This window comes from Balaenoptera acutorostrata, chromosome 8 (genome assembly GCF_949987535.1).
Source record: "Balaenoptera acutorostrata chromosome 8, mBalAcu1.1, whole genome shotgun sequence".
Classification (NCBI taxonomy): domain Eukaryota; kingdom Metazoa; phylum Chordata; class Mammalia; order Artiodactyla; family Balaenopteridae; genus Balaenoptera; species Balaenoptera acutorostrata.
The window spans coordinates 61,563,119-61,590,309 of NC_080071.1; the positions used below are offsets into that span (position 1 = coordinate 61,563,119).

The 27,191-nt window shown below is 36.5% G+C and overlaps 1 protein-coding gene across 2 annotated transcripts; it reads right to left on the reverse strand.

Moving 5' to 3' along the window:
• Positions 1-1,274: 1,274 nt before the first annotated feature.
• On the reverse strand, positions 1,275-27,108 carry WDR12 (WD repeat domain 12). 2 transcript variants are annotated; one of them, XM_007190551.3, is made up of 14 exons: positions 26,970-27,108; positions 26,293-26,389; positions 22,035-22,129; positions 19,130-19,224; positions 18,146-18,252; positions 17,129-17,244; positions 16,335-16,489; positions 14,988-15,033; positions 13,412-13,497; positions 3,684-3,824; positions 3,462-3,567; positions 3,163-3,295; positions 2,354-2,426; positions 1,275-1,480 (listed from the first exon to the last, which is right to left on the reverse strand). In XM_007190551.3, the coding sequence occupies exons 2-14, from the start codon at positions 26,331-26,333 to the stop codon at positions 1,403-1,405; spliced, it is 1,272 nt and encodes a 423-aa protein (XP_007190613.1). In that variant the 5' UTR covers positions 26,334-26,389; positions 26,970-27,108; the 3' UTR covers positions 1,275-1,402. The 2 variants fall into 2 exon arrangements, with proteins under 2 accessions (XP_007190613.1, XP_007190612.1); XM_007190550.2 differs by lacking the exon at positions 26,970-27,108 and having other exon boundaries at positions 26,293-26,539.
• Positions 27,109-27,191: the final 83 nt, after the last annotated feature.

Sequence of the window (27,191 nt, forward strand, 5' to 3'; positions counted from 1 at the left end):
TGCAGAGTCTTAACCACTGGACCTCCAGGGAATTCCCTGACTTATCTTTTTTTAAAAAAGATTTTATTTATTTATTTTTGGCTGCATCCGGTCTTAGTTGCGGCATGCGGGCTCCTCTCTAGTTGTGGTGCGTGGGTTTTCTCTCTCTAGTTGTGGCACACAGGCTCCAGGGTACGTGGGCCCTGTAGTTGTGGCGCGTGGGCTCCAGAGCGCGTGGGCTCTGTAGTTTGTGGCATGCAGGCTTAGTTCCCCTGTGGCATGTGGGATCTTAGTTTCCCAACCAGGGATCGAACCCACGTCCCCTGCATAGGAAGGCGGATTCTTTATCATTGGGCCACCAAGGAAGTCCCCTCCCTGACCTATCTTTAATACAAAGTACTTCACTTAAAACATTTCAAGAAATTCTTAATTAACTGGAAATACCTACATGTTTTAATGTTCTGAATACCTACAAAGGACATTATTATAGTTAGACATATTTTACCAAACACAGATTGTATTTCTAATTTTACTGTATTTTATTGTATTTATTTATTTATTTTTGTATTTTATTTTACCAAACACAGATTGTATTTCTAATTTTTTCTCTATTAAAATTTATTAGTTTTTTTAGATGCTTTTTTTTTTTAAACAGCTAACTTTTTAAAAAGTGAAGTTTCTCCCTTAGAGATAAAAATCTGAACAATTACTGAATTTTTAATAATGCTTTTTTTTTTTTTTTTTTTTTTTTAAAGAGGACAGAAGCCAGCAGGTAAATGGCTCTTGTCTTTTTTTTTTTATTTATTTATTTTATTTTTGGCTGTGCTGGGTCTTCGGTTCGTGCGAGGGCTTTCTCCAGTTGCGGCAAGTGGGGGCCACTCTTCATCGCGGTGCGGGGACCGCTCTTCATCGCGGTGCGCGGGCCTTTCACTATCGCGGCCCCTCCCGTCGCGGGGCACAGGCTCCAGAAGCGCAGGCTCAGCAGCCGTGGCTCACGGGCCCAGCCGCTCCGCGGCATGTGGGATCCTCCCAGACCAGGGCTCGAACCCGTGTCTCCTGCATTAGCAGGCAGATTCTCAACCACTGCGCCACCAGGGAAGCCCTAATAATGCTTTTATAGCATTTCAAAAGCAATTCTTAATTCAAACCAATACCTTTAAAAGAGAAATTAAAAACTCAGTTTAATTTCAAGGGTTTTCATAAGGTAGAGAATGCAGACCATATTTTACACTTAATAAACATAACTGTTGTATAATAAATACACAATAAAGAAAAAGACAGTGATAACTATCATCAAGGGTGAAATAGTATATAAACTTTAATCTAAAAGGCTGCTTCCTGCACCTGCATTGATGTAATCTGAGAATCCTCTATCAATTTCATTTACAGAAGGAATCTCTGTAGCCAAATTTATCATTCACTTTCATGCGCCCACATGGGAAGTCGTAGGTGAATATCTATAGGAATACAATTTATTGTCTGCTCCTCCACTCAGAAGTAACTGCGTAAAGGGAGAGGAAAAGAACATAAACACAGAAGTAAATACAATTATTTCATATGATTGCTGAACCTAATTAAATACTGATGATTCTGATACAGAAGGAATCGTGGATGAGCAATTAACTTGCATTGAGAGTTAATACTTAATACTAAAACGGGCCAATTGCATCAAATTTTACTACTATATTACACATATACTATATATATACACTATATTAAAACTTTAGAAGTGGTGATTTTAATTTGGTTGAGGCGTAATATGCTACTGTACTTTCTATGAAGCATTTGCTAAGAAATGTAATAAAATTTAAAAGTTTGAAGGGTAATATAGTTCTATCTGTTTAAGAAAATTAAGTTTTTAAAAGATGGCACATTAATTGTTTGTAGGTAAATGGATATTACAAATTTTTCAAACAGCCCTCAGACCTGTATTAGGAAAGCGTTCTTAGGTAATAAGAGCTTTTATGTGTGTGTGTGTGTGTGTGTGTGTGTGTGTGTGTGTATAATTAAATTGTAATTCTTTAAGAACATTTTATAATACAGCCATATTATCTAAGATTTTTCTAAGTAGCAAATACTTTGATCCAATTAGTCTGAAGTAGCAAGTTTAGGGACTTAAAACATTTCATTAAAATACTCATGAGAAAAAAACTGCTTCAAAATATTCAAATTTTACTACTCCTAATATTAAAGGACAATTTTTTTCTTCTTTAAATGAGATATGAGATTTTATGAATATTAATGGAACTTAGAATACAGAATTATAAATATCAGATATATTGAAACTAATAACTCTGTAAACACAAATACCAGATTTATTCTAAAAATATAATGTAGTTTCTTCCTCTCTACCAAATAACTAATAAATTCTTACCCCTGTGTCTGTCCAGTCTACACTCAGAACTTTGTCTTCATGAGCAGCCAGATCATAGAGAGGAGCCTTACAACTAAAAGACGAAAATATTAACGTGTTATATGCATTTCATAGTATTAAACAAACATATATGACTAATCATTTATACTTTTCTGAAAATTTTAGCTTACCATCCTTGCCCCAGTAACCACTTAATCTTAAAATTCTGAGCATTTACTTGACTACCTCTCCTGTTTTTCCTGTATCATTAGCAAACTGTGGTTTTGGTTACTGCCTCTCCATTCTACTTGTAGAAATATGTAAATAAATTGTATATGCGTTCTCTTGGGGGCCCTCTGCATATATTAGTATCGTAGCACTAACTGATGAATAAGAAAGGAACCTTTAAATTTTGATTATCTTTAAAATTCTGTATTTTTACTTAATTTCCTATTAACATATAATTTACAATTTGACCACAGTTCCATTCATTCAGGCCACTGGGCTTCTAATTCTGTAATTATCATATTTATATTAAGGTTCAGGGGTTTTTTCCTATTTTATATAACAAGGTCAGAAAGATGGATTTCATAAACTATCACAATTAAATTCATTCAGATTGCAAAAAACCCCAACATATTAACATTAAGAAAATTCCTTTGATCCTGGCCTTCCTTTTTGATATCAATATGTATCATTTCAGGATATATGACCGAGAACTTTTTTTTGACCCTTCTGCTTTTGGATAGTCATTTCAGTGTTCATTTCATTTTCTCTGTATACAACAGGCAATTGATAGATTTCCTTTGTAAGTCATCAACAGGAGTTACCTTCTCGTATCCCACAGCTTAACCATGTTATCTAAAGAGCCTGAAATGAGCTGCTGCTCATGGGCAGGAGACCACTTGACTGACGTGACCCAGCCTGTATGGGAGGTTAGGGACAGCGACACCAAAGAACCATCTGAGCAAAACAAAACAGACAACCATTATTAAATTTTAGAAAACAGAAGTAGGCAGAACCCCCAAAAAAATTTCTAGAAAATTATCTTTTTATACACATCTCTCGTGAGAAGAGAAACTTAACGTTACTCACTCATATTTTTCCTTCAGAGGTATATACAACTCACCTTTAGTTCGGGGATCCCACAATCTGATATGCCTATCTGTACTTCCAGATGCTAAACGTTTACAAAGTGGAGAATAGGAGATACAATTAAACACTTTATTTCCTGTCTAAAAAAAAAAAAAGGAAAGAACATGTAACCAGGGTGGGTGAAAAGTAACCATCTCCTAGAAGTTTACCACTTAAAAGCTCAAAGTTAATCAGAGACGCACTGAATTTGTCTTACCAAAGTTGACTTAAGACTGCCGGACTCAACATCCCACACTCTAATTGTGTGGTCCCAAGATGCACTGCAGATTTCTTCAGCATCTGACCACAAAACCGAGGATATTGCTTCCTTGTGGCCAGAGAGGGTCACTATGGGAGTCTAGAAATGAAGGACACCCAAAAGGGAAAGCATTTTTGGTTTAGAGTGATTGAAACAATAATAATAGTTACTACTTTTAAAGCCGATATGCCAGATATTGTCAGGTGCTTTAGCTTTCATATCCTACCTTATTTCTTCTTTACAGCAATCCTCCAAGACATATTTGTTTTTATTTTATAGATGAAGACACTGAAGTTGAGAAAGATAACTTGCCCAAGGTCACACTGTTTATAAATGGCAGATCTGAGTTTGAACCCAAATATTACTCCAAAATTTGTAGTCTTTCCACAGTATTCTGTTGCTTCCCCTTCTGCTCTACTTTTCATTTTGAGGAATATTAACACTAATTAAATTCTCCCAGTTGACAAAGATGTTATATGTAGAAGCTAGTAGAAAAAGCTCTGGGGTCAGAAAGACCTAGGTTTGAGTTAAGGTGCTGCTATTTTCTACATAACTCTTCCAGGTTAATTAATTGCAATAGGTTATTCTCACCACCTCATTTCTTCAGCATCCAATCTTAAAATAATGCCCATGGCTCATTTATTAGAATTCCAAAATCTCTAATGTCCCTCTCAAATTAAAATCATCAAACTAGGTATACTGTCTGTTTTAAATACAAAGAACATGTAACAGAAAGAAGGAAAACTCTTGAAATGGGGGACAGTTAATCTGCTTGTGTAACTCTGTTACATTTAATCTTCTTAAATGTTAAGGGGGTTGTACTAGATTAGAGATCAGCAAAGTTTTTTGATAAAGATCCAGAAAGTAAAAATTTTAGCCTTTCCAGGCCACATACAGTCTCAGTTCCACGTTCTTCTTTGTTTTTAAAGCCCCTTAAAAATGTAACAATCATTCTTAGCACTCTGTAGTACAAAATCAGGCCACAGCCAAATCACCTGTGGGGCTATTATTTGCCAACTGCTGGACCAAATGATCCCTAGGTCTCTCTTCCAGCCCTAAAATTTCCCTGAAAGTAGTAAAGGAACCTGATAGAGGAGTGAGGAACAGAACAACCTCTATTGTGATCCAAAACAAAAAGTAAGGTAACATAATCAGAGGCTCCAGGATAGGAAATGGCATGTAAAATGATGGGTAAATGTATATGAATAAGCAATCCCATTCCTAGGTATTTACCCAAGAAAAATGAAAACTTAGGTTCACACAAAAACTGTCCACAAATGTTTATAGCAGTTTTATTCATAACTGTCAAACTAGAAACAACCCAAATATCCTTCGACTGGTGAATTAAACCAACTGTTGTATATCCATACAATAGACTACTACTCAGCATTTGAAAGGAATAAACCATGATACCCAATAATCTGGATGAATCTTTCTTTGTTTCCCTCCTCAAATACATAATGTGAAAAAAAAGCTTGCTGCAAAAGGCTACATACTGTGTGATTCCACTTATATGATATTCTAGAAAAAGAAAAATTACAGGAACAGAGATCTGATAGTGGTTGTCAGGTGATAGAAATAGAGAGGAAAGGTTGACTACAAATGGGCAACATGAGTTTCAAGGGATGGCAAACTGTCCCGTATCTTGAATACGTAGTAGTTACATATTCTATGTATTTATCAAAACTCAAAAGCTATACACCAAAAAGAGTGAATTTTCCTACATGTACATTTTTTTTTTTTTTTTAAGATAGAAAAGTCAACTTTGGCACTGTTACTGCAAACAAACTTCAGTAGAATAGTACTGGAGGGGACTTCTTTGGTGGTCCAGTGGTTAAGAATCCGCCTTCCAATGCAGGGGACGCAGGTTCGATTCCTGGTCAGGAAACTAAGATCCCACATGCCATGGGCAAGCAACAGAGGAGACCGTGCTCTGGAGGCTGCGCACAACTAGAGAGAAGCCCAAGTGCCGCAATGAAGATCCTGCGTGCTGCAACTAAGACCTGATGCAGCCGAATTAATTAATTAATTAATTTAAAAAAAAAAGAACAAATGCTCAAAAAAAGAATAGTACTGCAGGAAAAACAGCAATTTTGAGAGAAAATGTGGAAAAAACCTTATTGTATGTTAATATATGAAACAAATGACCAATAAATGAACTGAATGAGAGCATTACTCATATTAATACAAGCCAGGTACTAGAAAGAAATCCAGAGAGAAAATAACTTTTTGATATTTGTCTTATTTTGGTCTTAATAATCCAACTTTTCCTATTATTTCTAATTTTCACTTCAAATAGCACTTCAAGGGTTTCTAGCATAACTTCAATTAATAATTTATGAATGCACAGATTTAAAGCTTATAAAAACCTAAACGAAAAAAATGAATATATTGTGATTTCTCTCAAATAAAATGAACAGTGGAAGCAAGCTTATGAACGTGCACACCTAAAAATAAAAGTTATCAGTAAGGCACTGAGTGGGAGAAAATACTTATAATACCTATACGCAGCAAAGACCTTGAATACAAAATACAAAAAGAAAGCTAGTCATTCAAACAGTATGGTACTGGCACAAAAATGGAAATATAGATCAATGGAACAGGGTAGAAATTGCCCCACAGGGTAGAAAGCCCAGAAATAAATGCACGCACCTATGGTCAATTAATCTAAGACAAAGGAGGCAAGATTATATACAGTGGGGGCTTCCCTGGTGGCACAGTGGTTGAGAATCTGCCTGCCAACGCAGGGGACACGGGTTCGAGCCCTGGTCTGGGAAGATCCCACATGCCACGGAGCAACTGGGCCCGTGAGCCACAATTACTGAGCCTGCGTGTCTGGAGCCTGTGCTCCGCAGCAAGAGAGGCCGCGATCGTGAGAGGCCCGCGCACCGCGATGAAGAGTGGCCCCCGCTCGCCGCAACTAGAGAAAGCCCTCGCACAGAAACGAAGACCCAACACAGCCAAAAATAAATAAATAAAAAAAAAAAAAAAAAAAAAGATTATATACAGTGGAGAAAAGACAGTCTCTTCAATAAATGGTGCTGGGAAAACTGGACAGCTACAAGTAAAAAAATGAAATTAGAACATCCTTTTACACCATACACAAAAATAAACTCAAAATGGACTAAAGACCTAAATGTAAGACCGGATACTATAAAACTCCTAGAGGAAAACATAAGCAGAACACTCTGACATAAATCGCAGCAATATCTTTTTTGATCCATCTCTGGAGTAATGGCAATAAAAACAAAAATAAACAAATGGGACCTAATGAAACTCAAAAGCTTTTGCATAGCAAAGGAAACCATAAATAAAATGAAAAGACAACCCACAGAATGGGAGAAAATATTTGCAAACAATGTGACTGACAAGGGATTAATTTCCAAAATTTCCGAACAGCTCATGCAGCTCAATATCAAAAAAACAAACAACCCAGTCAAAAAATGGGCAGAAGACCTAAATACACATTTCCCCAAAGAAGACACACAGATGGCCAAGAGGAACATGAAAAGATGCTCACCATTGCTAATTATTAGAGAAATGCAAATCAAAACTACAATGAAATATCACCTCATACCAGTCAGAATGGCCATCATCAAGAAATCTACAAACAATAAATGCTGGAGAGGGTGTGGAGAAAAGGGAACCCTCCTACATTGTTGGTGGGAATGTAAACTGGTACAGCCACTATGGAGAACAGTATGGAGGTTCCTTAAGAAACTAAAAATTGAGCTACCATATGATCCAGCAATCTCACTCCTGGGCATATATCTGGAGAAAAACATGCTTTGAAAGGAGATATGCACCCCAGTGTTCACTGCAGCACTGTTTACAAGAGCCAAGACATGGAAGCAACCTAAATGTCCATTGACAGATGAATGGATAAAGAAGATGTGGTACATATATACAATGGAATATTACTCAGCCATTAAAAAGAAAGAAATAATGACATTTGCAGCAACATGGATGGACCTGGAGATTATCATACTAAGTGAAATAAGTCAGAGAAAGACAGATATCAGATGATATTGCTTATATGCAGAATTTAAAAAAAAAAGATACAAATGAACTTATTTACAAAAGAGAAACAGACTCACAGAGAATGAACTTATGGTTCCGGGGGGTGGGGAAGAGAAGGGGGGAGGGATAGATTGGGAGTTTGGGATTGACATGTACACACTGCTTTATTTAAAATAGATAACCAACAAGGACCTACTGTATAGCACAGGAAACTCTGCTCAATACTCTGTAATAACCTAAATGAGAAAGGAATTTGAAAAAGAATAGATACATATATATGTATAACTGAATCACTTTGCTGTACACCTGAATCTAACACAACATTGTTAATCAACTATACTCCAATATAAAATAAAATAAAAAATAAAAACAAAATACAAAATACAAAATAACTCTTACAAATCAAAAAGAAAAAGATAAGCAACACACTTAAAAAAAAATGCAGTGGTTAAGACTCTAAGCTTCCACTGCAGGGGGTATGGGTCTGATCCCTGGTCAGGGAACTAAGATCCCGCATGCCGTGTGGTGTGGCAAAAAAAAAAAAAAAAAAAAAAAAAAAAAAAGTGCTAAAAACATGAACAGGCACTTCAAAATTAGCTATCAAAGGGCTGGGACTTAAAATACACTACACACCACCAGAAATCACAAAATGAGACACCTTTTAACAGTAAGTAAATGTAAACATGTTATGTGCTAAAATAAAATCAGAGTACTAAAAAATTGACCATATCAAGTGGTGATATGTATGTGAAGTAACTTTGACTCTCATACACTGTCAGTGGGAGTATAAACTGATATAACCATCTTGGAAAATGTTTTGGCAGTATTAAACATTCAGAAAACTGAACATGTGTGTACCCTGTCACTCAGCAATTCTACTCCTGCAATTCTACATATGCAGAAATGACAATATATGTGCACCAAAAAACAAGTACAGCAACTTTATTTATGGTGGCTAAAACTAGAAACAATCTAAATGTCCATCAAAAGAAGAGCAGATAAATTCTGGTATATTCATGTAAAGGCATGCTATCTATTACTGAAAAGAACTATTACATGCAGTAGATGAATGAAATCTCACAGATATTACAGGCATACCTCGGAGATATTGAGGGTTTGGGTCTAGACAACCACAAAAAAAGCAAACACTGTAATAAAGTGAGTCACAAGAATTTTTTGGTTTCCCAGTGCATATAAAAGTTATGTTTACACTATACTGTAGTACACTAAATATGCAATAGCATTATGTATAAAAAAAAAGTACATACCTTAATTAAAAAATACTGCTAAAAAATGGTAACCATCATCTGAGTCTTCAGCAACTCATAATCTTTTTGCCTGTGGAGGGTCTTGTCTCAATGTTGATGGCTACTGACTGATCGGATGGTGGTTGGTGAAGGCCGGAGTTGCTGTGGTAATTTCTTAAAATGAGACGACAATGACGTTTGCCACATCGATTGACTCTTCCTTTCATGAACAACTTCTCTGTAGTACGCAATGCTGTTTGACAGCATTCTACCCATAGCAGAACTTCCTTCAAAACTGGAGTCAAATCTTTCAAACCCTGCTGCTGCTTCATCAGCTAAGTTTATGTAATATTCTAAATCATTTGTTATCATTTCAATAATCTTTATAGCATTTTCACCAGGAGTAGATTCCATCTCAAGAAACCACTTTCTTTGCACAACCATAAAAAGCACCTCATCCATTAAAGTCTTACAATGAGATTGCAGCAATTCAGTCACATCTTCAGGCTCCACTTCTAGTACTAGTTTTTTAAATTATTTCTACCACATCTGCAGTTACTTCCTCTACTGAAGTCTTGAACCCCTCAAAGTCATCCATGAGGGTTGCAATCAACTTCTTCCAAACTCCTGTTAATGTTGATATTTTGACCTCAATAAATCATGAATGTTCTTCATGGCATCTAGAAATGGTGAATTCTTTCCAAAGGTTTTTTTTTTCTTAAAGCTTTTTTTAAAATTTATTTTTTAATTCTTTTTTTTTTAAGTTTTGGCTGCGTCGGGTCTTAGTTGCAGGATCTTCGATGCGGCACGCGGGATCTTTTGTTGCAGCACGCGGGCTTCTTTCTAGTTGTGGTGCGCAGGCTCGGTAGTTGTGGGGCGTGGGCTTAGTTGCCCCGCAGCATGTGGGATCTCAGTTTCCTGACCAGGGATTGAATCCGCGTCCCCTGCATTAGAAGGCGAATTCTTAACCACTAGACCACCAGGGAAGTCCCTCCAAAGGTTTTCAAATGACTTTGCCCAGATCCATCAGAGGAATCACCAAGTATGGCAGTTATTGTCTTATGAAATGTATTTCTTAAATAATAAGGCTTAAAAGTTGAAATTACTCCTTGACCCATGGGCTGCAGAATGGATGCGGTGTTAGCAGGCATGAAAATAACGTTAATCTTCTTGAACATCTCCATCAGAACTCTTGGATGACCAGGTGCACTGTCAATGAGCAGTAATGTTTTTAAAAAGGAATCTTTTTTTCTGAGCAGTAGGTCTCAACAGTGGGCTTAAAATATTTAGTAAACCTGTTATAAACAGATGTGCTGTCATCCAGGCTTTGTTGTTCTATTTACAGAGCACAGACGGAGTAGATTTAACATAATTCTTAAGGGCCCTAGGATTTTTGGAACGGTAAATGAGCACTGGCCTCAACTTCAAGTCACCAGCTGCATTAGCCCCTAACAAGAGAGTCAGCCTGTCCTTTGAAGCTTTGAAGCCTGGCATTGACTTCTCCTCTCTCATAAAAGTCTCAGATGGCATCTTCTTTCAAAAGAAGGATGTTTTATCGGCTTTGAAAATCTGTTGGTTAGGGTATCACCTTCGTTTAATTTCTTAGCTAGATCTTCTGGATAACTTGCTGCAGCTTCTACATCAGCACTTGCTGCTACCCTTTGAACTTTTATGTTATAAAGACTGCTTTCCTAAATCTCTTGAAGCAACTTCTGCTCGCTTCGAACTTTTCTTCTGCAGCTTCCTCACCTCTCTTGGCCTTCATAGGACTGAAGTGAGTTAGGGCCTTGCTCTGGATTAGGCTTTGGTTTAAGGGAATGTTGTGGCTGGTTTGATTTTCTACCCAGACCACTCAAACTTTCTTCATATCAGCAACAAGGCTGTTTCACTTTATCATTCATGTGCTCACTGGAGTAGCACTTTTCCTTCAAAAACTTTTCCTTTGCATTCACAACTTGGCTAACTGGCATGAGAGGCCTATCTTTTTGGCCTCTCTCAGCTTTTGACATGCCTTCCTCACTAAGCTTAATCATTTCTAGCTTTTGATTTAAAGTGAGAGACATGAGACTTCCTTTCACTTCAACACTTAAGAGTCCACTGTAGGATTTTTAATTGGTCTAATTTCAATATTGTTGAATCTCAGGGAATAGGGAGGCCCGAGAGGAGCGAGAGAGATGGGGGAACGGCTGGTCGGTGGAGCAGTCAGAACATACACATTTACTGATTAAGTTCACTGTCTTCTTATATGGGCGTGGTTCATGGCACCCCAAAGCAATTACAATGGTAACATCAAAGATCACTGATCACAGGTCACCATAACAAATATAATAATAATTTAAAAGTCTGAGATATTTTGAGACTTACCAAAGTGTGACACAGAGACACGAAGTGAATAAAGGCTGCTGGAAAAATGGTACCAACAGGCTTGTTTGACACACAGTTGCCACAAACCTTCAATCTGTAAAAAATGCATTATCTGCAAAGTGCAATAAAACGAGGTATGCCTGTATATGAAGCTTAAAACTAGGTGAAACTAATCTAGGATAAGTCAGAACAGTGACCACTTTTAGGAGGCTACTGATTTCAAGGGAGCCTAGAGGGCATCTTCTAGGGTGTCGGTAATTCTTGATGTTTTGATTTAGATAGTGATTACTTGGGTATACACAACTGCAAAAATTCATTGAGCTGTATACTTAATTATATGTATGCCAAACTTCAACTAACATAAAGGTTAAAAAAAAAAAAGCTACCTTATGAGTAAAGTATTTTGATAATTCAAGAAGTCTTTTTCTACTCAGATATATTCTTTAAAGGTTGATCAGGGATATGCATCAATAAATTACCACTGGCACATTATCCAATTGGTAAGGCATTTCCAGCTTTAATTTGTCTTATGAGACAAGTGATAAGGAAGCTGAATTGCCACCAGATCATTGAACTTGCAATTCAGCAGTCTATGTTTAAATGTATAAATTATAAATCACTACTTTCAGTTGGAAACAGTAAGTGCTATTGTTTACTGCAGTTTACTGAGTTTGAGGAATCACTTATTCCTCATTTTCAACAGTTTTTGTAAGATATCTTGTTATTGGTGACTGTAAGAAATAACGTGCAAATGTGTGCCTGATTTAATGCACATCCATTACAGCTGTTAGAAAATGAATGAAACATGATTTCCTAAATCTGACTCAGTATTGTTCTTCTCACTAAGTATATTAATATAGGTCAGATCATATTATGATAAATATCCTTCTAATGGAACAGAGCAAATAAGAATCTGGATTAACTTTCTGAGTTTGATTTAATTGGATCTATAGCAAAATGACAGAATCAAAACCTCAATTAAACTCTTGGTTTCTACTGATTTAGGAGATGTACTAAAATTACATCCTCAGTGTACGAAACATTATTACTATTACTATTTTTTAAACTGAAGTATAGTTGACTTACAATGTTGTGTTAGTTTCTGGTATACAGCAAAGTGATTCAGTTATCTCTTCTTTTTCAGATTCTTTTCCATTATGGTTTATTACAAGATATTGAATATAGTTCCCTGTGCTCTACAGTAGGACTTGTTGTTTACTTATTTTATACATAGTAGTCTGTGTCTGCTAATCCCAAACTCCTAATTTGCCCCCCCCCCACCCCTTCTCCACTTTGGTCACCATAAGGTTGTTTTCTATGTCTGTGAGTCTGCAACATTATCATTAAACAGTCAGGTAATGAGATATTTCACTAAACTTAGTGAAATCTTCAACAATTAAAAGATCCTACTTTAAAATTCACCATGAGGAACTCCAACAAAGATGTTAAAAAAAAAAAAAAAATTCACCATGAGGCCAAATATAATAGCTAAATAATCAACCTATCAAGCTGTAAACCTAGCTTAATGCAACTACATTCAATAACTCAAATAAATGCAGCAGAGTATTTAAAATAAAAATTTACAGATCTACTGAAAGAAAGCCTAATTATGGTTGAAGAGCAACACAAGACAAAAGGAAACTAAATATGAACAATTATATTAAATTAACATATATTTGTCAAAAAAGACCTAAGCTGGGACTTCCCCGGTGGCGCAGTGGTTAAGAATCTGCCTGCCAATGCAGGGGACACGTGTTCAAGCTCTGGTCCGGGAAGATCCCACATGCCGTGGAGCAACTAAGCCTGTGCGCCACAACTACTGAGCCTGCATGACAAAACTACTGAAGCCCGTGCGCCTAGAACCCGTGCTCCACAACAAGAGAAGCCACCACAATGAGAAGACTGTGCACGGCAACAAAGAGTAGCCCCTGCTCGCTGCAACTAGAGAAAGCCGGAGTGCAGCAACAAAGACCCATTGCGGCCAAAAATAAATAAATAAATTTATCAAAAAAAACACCCCTAAGCCCAATACTGTCAGTTCTCACAAATACTTACTCTTGTTAGTCCCAATTGCTCTGTTTTCTGTTTCTTTCTCGGTCGATTTGTGGATTCTTCCATTTCATCTTCTTCATCTGTAGGGACTATATCACAGAGAATTAGATTTGATAGAGTTAAAATTTAAGGTAAATATTAATTACAAACAGTCTCAAATAATTCTTATATTTCTAGGTATATACTTTCTCTATGTTATCTCAACTGGTTAGGGAATTAACATTTCTCCTTATTTTGGTTAATGGAAAATTATATCTAAAAACAATACCTGGCTTACCAATCTTCGAAAAGGAGAAAGCAAAAAATAAAGTATTATACATTAAAATCCTAAAACCTAACCAGTTTGGTATCTTATAAAGATTATCATTATGGCTATTCATCAGTTTACCATATCTATGAAAACTTGCTTACTATTAGTTGTAGGAGAGTTCTGACCAGATTGCATTTATATTATGAAGAAGGGAATGACATGGTAAATAAACACATGTTAAAAAGACATACATTCCAGCCATGTTTATTCTTCTTGACTATTTTACTTTTCTAACAGTAAATTAAAAGTGTTTCATAGATAGTTATTTTTTGATTAAAAAAAATCTTCGTTATCCATCATTTGGCTAGGTAGCAAACCCAGATAAAAAACCATAGATTTTAATGTTTTGTAACTATTTTATAAATGTCATGCGCTTTGCCCAAACTAGACTATAAGCACCTTAAGGGTAACAACTAATCATAGATAATATCTCATCTACCCAGCACTATCAAAAAGTATTTCACAAAAGGAAAAATTCCTACACAAACAACTTTCTGCCTCAAAACTGTTTGCTTTAACTAAAATGGATTTATATTTCCTGCCATTTTACACAGAATTATTTAAAACTGTTTAAGCTTTTCTTGATTATCTCCCCCCTCCCCAACTCTACTTTGTGAACTGTACTTAGGGTGTTGTACAGTAATATAGCAATTTCCTCAGAAGCAACAGAGGTATTCTGATCTGCTTACCCATGCAATAAATAGTTCTGTACTACTACTTTCTAAAATATATGTGGGTTTTCCCCCTTCTTTTCTTCTAGCAGTGTCTTCTTACTATTATCAAGGTACTTTCCTCTAAGAGTTCCCTTGGCTCCTCTAATTGTTCCTTCTAATCTACGTTTTCAAAGTGAGAAAATTGTTTGGTAAAATAGTATTAAAAAAATTTTTTTTTAAGTAAACCAGCGTAACTAAGAAATTTCTCTAATAGTAAAGTATATCAAGATGACACAGAAGGTAATTTGTTTATTTCCACATTCTTGAATAAGGGAACTCTGAGAACTAAGGCAGTTATGTCGCACTGCACCAGATGTGTTATTGATACTTGCAGGGATTCAGTGACATCGTCCAATAAATAAGGGGATGGTAGAGTAGAAAAACATTTTGAAACACAAAGAAATATACTAATTTTTCTCTATACTATAGTACTTTATTTGTGACCTAAAAAGCTCTGGTCCATTTTTTATAGAAAAATATGGGCTAAAAAGTCTTTTTTCACTGAAATTCTTGAAATATCATTAATAAGTCAAAGTAGAAGAAACATTTCATTTACCTGTAGACCAAATCTTTAGCATCTTATCCCAGGAGCCACTGCAAAACTAAAAAAATATATATGAAGGGAAAAAGAGTATGCAATATAATCCATCATATTGTTTGCCTGGTTTTTTCCTGCTATTTAACTTGAAATCTTTACTTTGCCCTGAAATTCTTACTACTATGGCATCACCTATCTGCCTGTCTTCCTAGTCTCTGGGAAGTTGTACCCTCAATCTCATGGCAACTGGAAGAGCTGCCATTCTTATAGGGCCCATACCCTGGCCATGGTTGCTTAGATCAGGGTGGGCAACTGACCTACACTCTGGCAATAAGTCTCTTCCTCCTTCAGAGCCTTTTTTTGGGAAAACTTGTGTTTTAGAGAGCTGAAGTTAATCTTTTTCCAGGGACAGACAGTATAGGATGTAAAACCTGGGAATATTGAAGGCCAGGTTTTATTGCCATGTGGAGAAAGCCAGACTGAGGTAAGAGAATGAAGTCAATTTGGGGAGACAAGAGGGAGGAGGTGTGCTGGCCACATGCAAGCCTCTACTCCATTGGTTCCTGAGATCCAAATGCATCATCACCCTGCTCATGATGTGGTGCATCACTCCCTCCTTGGGTCTTTTAAGCTAAAAAAAGTTCAGGATGAGTTTCTATCTCTTATAGCCAAAGGACAGGGTACAGTTAATTCACTTAAGTTTGGACTCAACAACATGTAAACCTTCTTTATGGCTCAATATGAATACTCATAAATTTTTAACTTTGAATGCAGAAACGTCCTCTGTTATGCTAACTGGCAAAGAAATGCTGAAGAAACACTCTTAAATCTAGAATACTTCATTGTGGTTTGGAGAATTTTCAAATGGTGAGGGAGTCTGTAACCTCTCTTAAGTAAATACTGTGTTGCCCTCATAGTTTGACTAACTTTTACCATTTTGTTGTGATAAAGAGTAGATCAGCAATAATAGTAAAATAACCTCGATTAATGCTAACTTTAGTGCATGCTAAGTTTTAGGTGATCAGCTAGACATTTTCAATTAATGACAGCACTATGAGTAGCTGAAGGACTGAAAATGTCAATCACTATGATTTAAGGAGGTTACATAAAGAAATTACTGTTTACCTGAGTTCTTAAAATTTCTGCAATTTATATAAAGTTCTAAACCAGAGATACCCAGAGTGAGGGAGTGACTCTTCATATCTCTCATTACGAGTATTTACTTTTGGTTTGAAATCATATTCTTTAGTCACCAATTGTTATGGAAGTAGGCCGATCACAGTGACTTTATGTAAAAAAGACATTTTTGCACAAGAAGCTCAAATTCTAATTGAACACAGTACTAATAACACAATAGCCACTTACTTTGGTTCCTGTGCTATCAACAGCTATAGAATCCACACTGCCAGCATGACCCCTGCAGCAGTGCAGGGCTTTCACTTTGTTTCTCTCTACATTCCACTCCCACAGGAGAATAGTCTGATCCATAGAGGCACTCAGCAGTATGCAAGACAAATTGTCTGAAGAAAGAACACAAGGATAAGAAACAAATTAGTACAAAAATTTTAAATAGTGTTCCAAAACTAAAGAACTGAATTTTTTGTAGTTGTTGATAAAGATGTTAAAAAGGTAAAAGACCTCATATAGCCACCTTTGAAAAAAGAAGCTAACTGATGGTATAAAAGGGAAGATTCTCCAAAAATAGTATAGGGACTTCCCTGGCGGTCCAGTGGTTAAGACTCCGCGCTTACATTGCAGGGGGAGCGGGTTCGATCCCTAGTTGGGGAACTAAGATCCCGCATGCCACAGGGCGCAGCCAAAGAAACAAAACAAAACAAAACTATAAAAGACATGCATTTAACACACTCAATATTAATTTGAAAATATATATTATGTGATATAATTTTAGGATTCACTTCTACTGATTTACGGATTTTTTTATGTGTATATTTTTGAAATATATATACATATATTTTTTATGTATATATTTTTATATGTATATTTTATGTGTATATTATTTTAAAATATAAATATTTTATATTTATAAAAACTGAGGCATGAGACATTTCCTATCCTGTCCCCATTCTGCCCCAGCATCGAAAATGGCTTATTTCCAATTCCGTATCCAGGATTCCTCTCAATTTAGGCAGAGTCCTAACCTTTTTTCACCCAGGCCACATCTTTTACAACATCTGTATGTCCCACAACTGTCATTATTGACTTTCCTTCCAAGGACCAGATCCGAGAAGTCTTATCATAAGAACCAGTCAAGATCCTGTGAGGAGAAAAAAATCCTATGAAACACAAAAAACAGCTTTTTTCAAACCCTGAAATCAATTATATTTCTAAAGCACTGATAAAGTAAACCTTGAGGATTATATTTTTAACCTTGAGGATTATATTTTTAAACTCTTCTTTAATATAAAGATTAAGATTTCAAAACACACTAGAATAAATCAGAAGATGTTACATTTGGCTTTTCCTGACCTCCTAAAATAAAAATGTAACCGACAAACTCTAGACTTCATTTTTACTATTGTTGTAAAATACTACCACTCCCTAAGCGAATTGTTTGAAAAGCCTAATAGTCCTTTGTATTTAACCAGTGAAAACCATTAAATAAAAAACCAGTAGAACCATTTAAAGTAAAAGTAAAACCAGTAAAAACATAACTATGTAATAACTCCAGGGAGACATTCTTTGAAAGTAAGCTCCTACTGAGATCCATTCTTGAGGTGTTTTTCTACAAGTAAGGCCAGAGGGGGTTTGCTCTGAACGATTCATACCTTCTTGATTCCAGTCTGCCCTTTTCAGCCCTAAAAATAGCATGATCTGCATCTTCAGGGTAGTAGGCTGGGAGATCTGTGGCTAGAAAAGGTTTTTTTCCCTCTATGAAACAAATTATATTCTTGGTCTTAAAAGCAACATAATCAAATAAATGCCCTAAGACACACGACCTATTCGGAAGACAAATGTCACTACAACCTCTTTAGACAGAAAAGAAAATCTATTAATAGATATGTTTCTTCTTGACTACACTAAATTTAAGGGTCTTTGGCATGGTCACAGTATATACATATATATCACAAAATTACTTTCACAAAGAACAAGTAATCAGAGAAAAATATTCATATAGTACACTTAAAGTGGATACAAAAACATTCATCTGGCAATACCATTCCTCTGCCCCGTCGATCGCACTGATCCAGTCATCATGGAACATGCATTGTTCTGGCTGAGGTGCAGTATACTTCTCCACGTACTCTAGTTCCACAACCTCTTCCTAGTCACAGAGAGAAACCAGAAATCAATCAGGTGGTGCAGTTTTTAAATGGTACATTATGAAAATAAAGGACCCCCGGTTTAATTTATCTCCTTCATGTAATTCCCCTTCAGAATCCAGAAATTTTGGAGCCATATAAAAAGTGAAAAACTTTATTTGACCTAACAGTATGCTAAGAGTAATATTAAGAAATATTAATGACCTTGGAAAACTTACGCTAAAAGTAGAAAAAAAAGAATATAAGAAACTTTATAAAATCATAAAAGCATGTTGTTTAATGGATACAGAGCTTCTGTTTAGGATGATGAAAAAATTCCGGAAATGGACAGTGGTGATGGTTGCATAATATTGTGAATGTACTTAATGCCCCTGAATTGTACACTTAAAAATGGTTAAAAGATAACTTTTATGTATATTTTACCACAGTTCCAAAAATTGCCCCCCTAATCATAAAAGCAATTATAAATTATATTTTAAATTATAAAAGCAATAATAAGGAAAGTTTGAAAATTAGAGGAAGGGGCAATCACTATAAATCACAATAACCTAACCCATAAGTTTATATATGTGCACAATCATTTTATATACCTTTATTAGTAGTAAACATATATTTGCTATTCCCTTTCTTGACAACTGTTCCACAAATATGAAGTTATCTTTCCATGTTCATTCATCTACATTTCTTGAATAATACTCTTAGAAAAAAAGAGGGAATTTAAAAATTGAAGATACAGAAACCGAGGTTCAGTTTCTAGGAAAAAACAGTAATCAAAAGGCTCTTGGTTCCTGTAGATTCAGGCTGATTCTAAATGAAGTTTTTCCTACATTATCTGGTAATACCTTAAGTAAAATAGAGCAGGTAAGCATTTGAACTTACCGAGGAGATGTTTTCCAGTTCCATGTGTTTGAACAAGGGCATTCGCAGAAACTGGCCCTTGATAAGGAAATCAAACTCCACATGTTTGTGGAACTCTAAAGAAAATACATAATAAAATTATCACTGTTAGGACCTGAAGTGGTATTGGCAGAGGTAAATGAGAGACCCCCAAAACAAACAGGTACCTGTTACCCTAGCGTGGCCTCCAAGTTTCTCCAGAATTTCTCCATGGCACAATCAGACCATGTATTCCAGTACATTATGTGATTTTTAAGAACAGAAATACTTTGTTCTGTGGGTATAATATTTTTATTGTTGATGGTGTAATCATTTTGATTAAGGAAACTTTTGTATTCTAAGAAGAATCCCAAATATATACAAAAGTAGGAATAACGTAATGAATCCTCATTCCCATCTTTTACCAACTCATGGACAATCATCTATACTCCTCCCTCCACTCTCCTGCTGGTTTTTTTAAAAGCAAAACTCAGAAGTGATATAATTTCATCTGTAAATGCTTTCGTGTGTATCTCTAAAATATAAAGACTAAAAAAGTCACAATGTTAAAAATTTAACATTACTTATTCCTTTTAATACCATAAAGCCAGTCAATGTTCATATTTCCTTGTTTCATAAATGTCTTTTTACAGTGAGCTTTCTAGAATCAGCATCCAAAGTCCTCACATTATATTTGATTAATATCTTTAACAGTTCTCTGTCCTTTTTTTCCATTGCCTTTTATTTGCTGAAGAAACTGGGTCTTCTTGTAATACTTCTTACATTCTGGCTTTGGTTGATTATATCTCCAAAGTATCCTTTAACATGTTCCTCTACCACCTACATACAACCTGTACATTAGGCAGACCCAAATGGCTGATTAGACTTTGGGTTTGTCTGTTTTTGGCAAGAATATTTACACACCGTATTGTATTTCCTATTGTATCACATTAGAAAGCACACTATCTCACTGTGCCTCCTTTTATGATATTAAGATCTACCTCTGGGTTCAGATGATGTCAATCTGATCCCATCCATCATAACGTTCTTTGTCAGCCTTTTACCTAATAAATGGCTTTAGTAGCTATAGATATTCACTTCTTAAATCTATTATTTCATTTGGAGTTACAAAATGCTAAAAATTCTTCATTCTTTCTGATTTATTAGCTATAATAAAATCCTTCTTAAAGAAGAATTCCCTCATTGACTCTTTGGCTTGTTACTTTTTAAAAAATCTGATTCTGGGCTTCCCTGGCGGCGCAGTGGTTAAGAATCCACCTGCCAATGCAGGGTACATGGGTTTGAGCCCTGGTCTGGAAGATCCCACATGCTGCGCAGCAACAAAGCCCGTGAGCCATAACTACTGAAGCCCGCGTGCCTAGAGCCCATGCTCCGCAACGAGAAGCCACCGCAATGAGAAGCCTGCACACCAAAATGAAGAGCAGCCCCCGCTCACCGCAACTAGAGAAAAGCCCACATGCAGCAATGAAGACCCAACGCAACCAAAAATAAATTTAAAAAAAAAAATCTGAATCATTTTGCATCTTCAACTCAAGAGCAGTGACTCAGTTAATCGATTTACACAAAAAGACAAATCAATGTTCATCTACAAGTTTAGAAAAATATGCAAATATTTGGGTAACAATAAACAACCATATACTGATATTGCAAAGTGTCTATTGCAAGAAAATAATTCTCATGCTAGTTCAGAGTTTTTCAATAAGTAGAATATATGACATCTTTGGAGTTTAGAAAACTATGCATCAGAATCTCTACACTATTGTACATTCATGATGAAAGATAAGAACCAATAGGAAATGCTATGTGAATATCTCTGTATCAAGAACTATATCTTGCTAACAATGAAAAGACCTTGCCCCCCTGCAAAAAAGTTGTTCAAAAACATCTTAAGCTTAACAAAAATGTTATAAGATTATTGGAAGAGGAAGTGGAAAATATTAGGCATTAGTTTATAATTCTCACCTCCCCATTCCTCCAACTAGGGTAGAATCAAAAGAGCTTTAAAAGCATCAGAAACATCTGCATAAAAATATGCTTGCCTCTAAATGATGGCTCCATTGACAAATTTTGTTTTTAAAGATTATGCTTTATGTTATTTTCCATTTTTCATATTTAAATCTTCTACTATATGTATGGTTTCATTACTTTTTAAAGAAATATTTTATTATAGAAAATTCCAAACATACACAAAAATGGAGAATAAACCTTCCTATACCTATCGCCCAACTTCAACCATTATCAACTTATGACCAATCTTGTTTGATCAATATTTTTGCATACATTGTTCATATCATTTTAATTTTATATTAAATTTACATATAAATTTATAGCCTGTAAAATTTTTTGCATATGTTTAATTTATTTTAATTTATATCTTTATAAATGTTTTACTTGATACTGTGGCATGTTTATGTTTGTTTTATCCATTATTTTTAAATGAATTTTAAATACTTAAATAAAATACTAGTATCAATAATGGCATTTGTTATTATACAAAACAAATGCTCAAATACAGATATTGTCATTTTGCTTTGTAGAAGCACCAAGATGCTTGTTCTATGCCTACCCAATCTAGCCCTCATGTCTTCATTACCTCTACATCACAACTTTTACACTAAAATCTTTATTCCTAAATCTCAACCACCTTGTCTCCATATTGCCTTAAAAGCAGATTAAACTGAATTTTTTTTTTCCTGAAAACTTATTTCAAAGCATTTTTCAAAGTATCATACAGCAGGGAAATCCATGTTATAAATTTTACCATGATAAAATCCATGCAATATTATAAAATAATGCCCCAAAAGGGCTATAAATAACAATGTGATGTATTTCAGTCTAGTTAGTGTCACTGTGCTTTCTCCTAACTTTTCAGAGTATATATACCCACCGTTTTTGGCCTCCAGCAATTTATTGATGATGTTACTAAGGTCAGCAATTTCAGAGGCTGCAGGTATTGAGAAAGGAACATCATCCACCGCATATCTACAAAAAGGAAACGATAAGTCAAGTCTACAGATGTTTTAACAAATGTGCATTTATTCATTCAACAAACATTTATTGGGTATCTAATACATGACAGACATTTTGCTACATGGGGTTAACAAAAAATGAATTAACCTGTGGTCTCTGTTCTTGGAAAGGGTTAAAGTCTGGTAATCAAATACGAGTAAAGTATGTAAGAACAGTGTCATAAGTAATACATAAAATGGGAGAACAAGTGGTAGGTCATTTCAACCAGAGGAAAGGGGGCTGGGAGAGCAGAGTCTGAAAGGATGCATAAAAAAGATCACTCTTACACTACATCTAGAAAAGTGAGTCTCTGCCAGGTGAAGTGTGGCAAGGCAGAAAGAAGGGGTGCAGGAAAGCAGGGAGAGCAGCAAAAAAAATAGCTAAGAGTTATTAAAGAGCTGCCCACCCAGCTTATCCCAGAAAGTGTTACTTTACTCTAGACAGTGACCAAAGATAAGGCTAAAGAGATGTGCGTGGAGTGGTTTAGATGCTGTGTGAAGTACTTTTTACTTCTGTCCCTAGGCAATGAGGAACCACTGTCTAAGTCAAATAACATCATCAGAATTTTGTTTAGTTTGATCTTTCTTGGCAGCACTGCAGAGACTGGATTACAGGCACACACAACAGGAGGCAGATTAGTAAAGTCTTGTAAGAGAGAACAGGAGAAAATTCTTGCAAATCACGTATCTGACAAGGAACATGTATCTAGAATATATAAAGAACATTTATAACTCAATAATAAAGACAACCCTATTTTAAAAACGGGCAAAGGATCGAAATAGACATTTCTCCAGAGAAGGTATACAAATGACCAACAGGCACATGAAAAGATGCTGAGCACTGTTAGTCATCAAGGAAATGCAAATCAAACCACAATGAGATATCGCTTCATACCCACTAGGATGGCTACAATAAGAAAGACAGATATTAAGTGTTGGTGAGTATGTGGAGAAATTAAACCCTTATTCATTGCTGGTAGAAATGTAAAATGCTATGACTGCTTTGGGAAAATCTGGCAGTTCCTCAAAAAGTTAAACATGGCATTACCACTTGACCTAGCAACTCCATTCCTAAGTATATACCCAAGAGAAATGAACATATATGTTCACACAAAAACTTGTGCACAAATGCTCACACCACCACTATTCCTAATAGCCAAAAGGTGAAAACAACCCAAATGTCCATCAACTGAACAATGGAAACACAATGCGGTATATCCATACAATGGAATATTATTGAGCAGCAAAAAGGAATGAAGTACTGATATATATATATGCCGGCGCGCAGCAACGAAGACTCAACGCAGCCAAAAATAAATAAATAAATAATAAATAAATTTATATATTAAAAAAAACCAACATGGATGAACCTTGAAAAACATCATACTAAGTGAAAGAAGCCAGTCACAAAAGACCACGTACTATATAATCCCATTTATATGAAATGTCCATAACAGACAAACCTATAGAGACAGAAGGTAAATTAGTGATTGCCCTGGGCTTGGGGGATTTGGAAGTATTTGGGTGTGGGGGGAGGGGTAACAGCTAAAGGATGATGAAAATTGTTCTAAAATTTACTGTGGTGATGGTTGCATAATTCTGCAAATACACTCAAAACTAGTGAATTGGACACTTTAAATGTGTGAATTCTATTGCACGTGAATTACATCTCAATAAAGCTGTTACAAAAAACAAAAACAAAAAAGTCTTCATAAGGTCTGAATTTAGGCTATATTTGTGGGGAATGTAAAAGTTTCAAAAGATGTTAAGGTAGAACTTCCAGGGCTCACCAAGACATGCTATGATAAGTCTCTTTTTGTCACAATGGGAGAGGGGGGGTGGAGGTTTCAGATCTTGTTAAAATGTAGATTCTAAATCAGCAGGTCTGAGGTAGAGTCTGAGATTCTGCTTTTTCTAACCAGCTCCCAAGTGATGCTACTGCTGCTGGTCTTCAAACTACACTTTGAGTAGTAACGCTATAGTTATATATTTATCATGCCAAAAAAAGTAAAAAGTTATTTACGTTCTCCAAAGGGTAACAAAACCTAGAAATTTAAAGTTTTGGCTTACTATGATATTTTGGCCAGTAAGATGAGTAGGAAAAAGTAGCATAATTACATACTCATATGTGAATATACATGCATATGTAAATTATACACATATACGTGAATAAATCTACTTTCCCCCCTCATTTTACTGATGAGAACGTATTGCATGAAAGGAAGAAGCAAGAAGTTTAATTTCTAGGTTTTTTTTTTTTTTTTTAATAGCTACTTTATTTATTTATTTATTTATTTTTGGCTGTGTTGGGTCTTCGGTTCGTGCGAGGGCTTTCTCTAGTTACGGCAAGTGGGGGCCACTCTTCATCGCGGTGCGGGGACCGCTCTTCATCGCGGTGCGCGGGCCTTTCACTATCGCGGCCCCTCCCATTGCGGGGCACAGGCTCCAGACGCGCAGGCTCAGTAGTTGTGGCTCACGGGCCCAGCTGCTCCGTGGCATGTGGGATCTTCCCAGACCAGGGCTCGAACCCGTGTCCCCTGCATTAGCAGGCAGATTCTCAACCACTGCGCCACCAGGGAAGCCCCTAATTTCTAGGTTTTGTTACCTTTTTGGAAAACCTAAATATATAAACACAAACACACATACACACATATGATGTTTATCCATTTATCACAGGAGTTAAAATACAGTGCTCTAATATTTCTTAAAACTTCATGTGTTGGGGCTTCCCTGGTGGCACAGTGGTTGAGAATCTGCCTGCCAATGCAGGGGACACGGGTTCGAGCCCTGGTCTGGGAAGATTCCACATGCCACGGAGCAACTGGGCCCGTGAGCCACAACTACTGAGCCTGAGCGTCTGGAGCCTGTGCTCCGCAACAAGAGAGGCCGTGATAATAAGAGGCCCGTGCACTGCGATGAAGAGTGGCCCCTGCTCGCCGCAACTAGAGAAAGCCCTCGCACAGAAACAAAGAGACCCAACTCAGCCAAAAATAAATAAATAAAAAAAAAAAAAAAAAAAAAACTTCATGTGAATCAACAATCTCCATAAAACTTTTAATTAGAAAAAATACAGTGATCCTGCTATTCCATCACCATATTCCTTTAGAAGCATTTCGACTAAGTATATATACTCATCTGTATTGATAATACAATTTATGTATACTGTAAGCAACAGTACAAGAGGAGTGAATATGATTTACCAGGTCAACACATAAAGCTACAAACACAGAATCAAAAATATAATCTTAATTGAGGTAGGAGTTTTTTAGTTTATAGCTGACATTAGCTTGTTAATACAACAAATATTTATTATTTATCATCAGTACCAGAAGAACTTGACAAACATTTGTTGACTCAGTCAATCCAAGAAGCATAACATAGCCTCTACAATCAAGAGACTTACAATATAGTTGAAGAGACCAGGCGAAACGAAAAAAAGTTAATTAATAGTGTAATACACGCCACAAAGCAGAATATAATTAGGCTTCAAATGATTGCTACATACCTTGGGACCATTTGTAAAATTGGTAAAATGTTTACATATAGGTATACACATACAGGTATATATATATACACGCATACGTGTAGATTATGTATATAAATACACAAATCTGTAACTGAATTGACTTCACACTCATCAAAAACTAGTTCTACCAACTCCCTATTGAGAGCTCCACCTTCTAGCCTGGTTTAGAAAAGCATCGTCTATCACCTACGTAGGAAAATTAAGTTGTGTTTTCAGACACTGTGAAACACCACTAGCAGACAGCCTATAACGACTTGGTCCGTTGTTCACTGTTCAATTAGATAATGCACTTCATTCAGGAAGCAAACCTGAAGCCCTTCAGGTCACTCTACACTCACAATTCAAATTATATACAGCGTGAGTCTAGGCGAGAAGGCTCGGTGATCCTTGAGAAATCCTCGCAAGGCACCACTTCCACTTGAGTGGAAAACGCGCTCAAGCGAGGAATCCAGCCAAAAAATGGGAAAAAGTGAATTGATCGCAAAGATAACCAGGGATGCACAAGGTCATACAGGAGTGGTCTTTCGAAAGGATCCCGGGGCCGGGGGGCGGGGGCGGGAGGCGGGAGGGGGGAGGAGAGGAGGGGAGAGAAAGGGAGTACGCTTACTTACTTCTTATTGTCAGTGAAGAAGCGTGTCTGGAGCTGAGCCATGGCTTGCCTACAGAAACGTATGGGTAACAGACAACCGGCGCTTTGGCCTTTCAGGACTGCAAAAAGAGGCAGCTCAAAGTTAGACTGCACGTGTCAGAGAAAAGCAGCAGTCGAACATGGGCTTCCGCTTTCTTTCCTCGGGCCTCCTCAGCCAGGAGGCACCACGAGGCTTCTCTTCCACAAGGCCCAGCCCACAAACATCAACTACCTATTCCTAGATTTAGGAGTCATCGATTAGTAAAGCATAGTGTTAAAGGCAGCGAGTCCCTTTAATCTTTTTGTATTTTTTAAAAATATATTTAAGCTTACAATCGATTGTGAAGACACAGAGAGGCCCGATTCAAATAGGCTTCTCCTCCCTCTCTCTTTTAATTTTAACAGGTTATCCTCAGTCTCGATAATTCAAACACAGCTCCTAGATACTACAACCCCCAGAAAGCAGCGCTTCTCATACGCTGTAGCCACTGGGTATTGTAGTCTTTTTTCCCACGCTGCCCCTAGACTATCTTATTTGCATTAAACCTTCCCGATTCCAGCCAAATTATCTATTATATTTCCTTTGCCTTCAGCTTTAATTCACTAAAGCCTTTCCGGGTTTACTTTTTCAAGCATATCCCAATCAGACTCTCAGTCTACCGAGATTTTTCTTGGGCTCTCGCCACTAGCTTCAGGCTTTAGATCCAGGTGAGAGGCGGGGATACGAAAAAAAGAACGAATCAGAAAGGAAACACGCGACGGTGGCTGATAGTGGTCTTATCTCAAGCAACTGCGCTGCGCGCTCCCGGAGGGGCGCGCCTGCGCACTGTGCTGGTCTCCATGGCGGGGCCTCGGAGCCAAGACGAGGTTGAGTAGACTCGT

Excerpts from the sequence above, each read along its gene's own strand:
- WDR12 (XM_007190551.3), bottom strand. The coding sequence starts at position 26,333 with ATGGCTCAGCTCCAGACACGCTTCTTCACTGACAATAAGAA. Across the intron at positions 17,245-18,145 it reads ATCGACGGGGCAGAGGAATG|GATCTTGACTGGTTCTTATG; the intron begins GTATTGCCAGAT and ends TTCTCCTCACAG. Across the intron at positions 1,481-2,353 it reads TAGACTGGACAGACACAGGG|TTACTTCTGAGTGGAGGAGC; the intron begins GTAAGAATTTAT and ends CCCTTTACGCAG.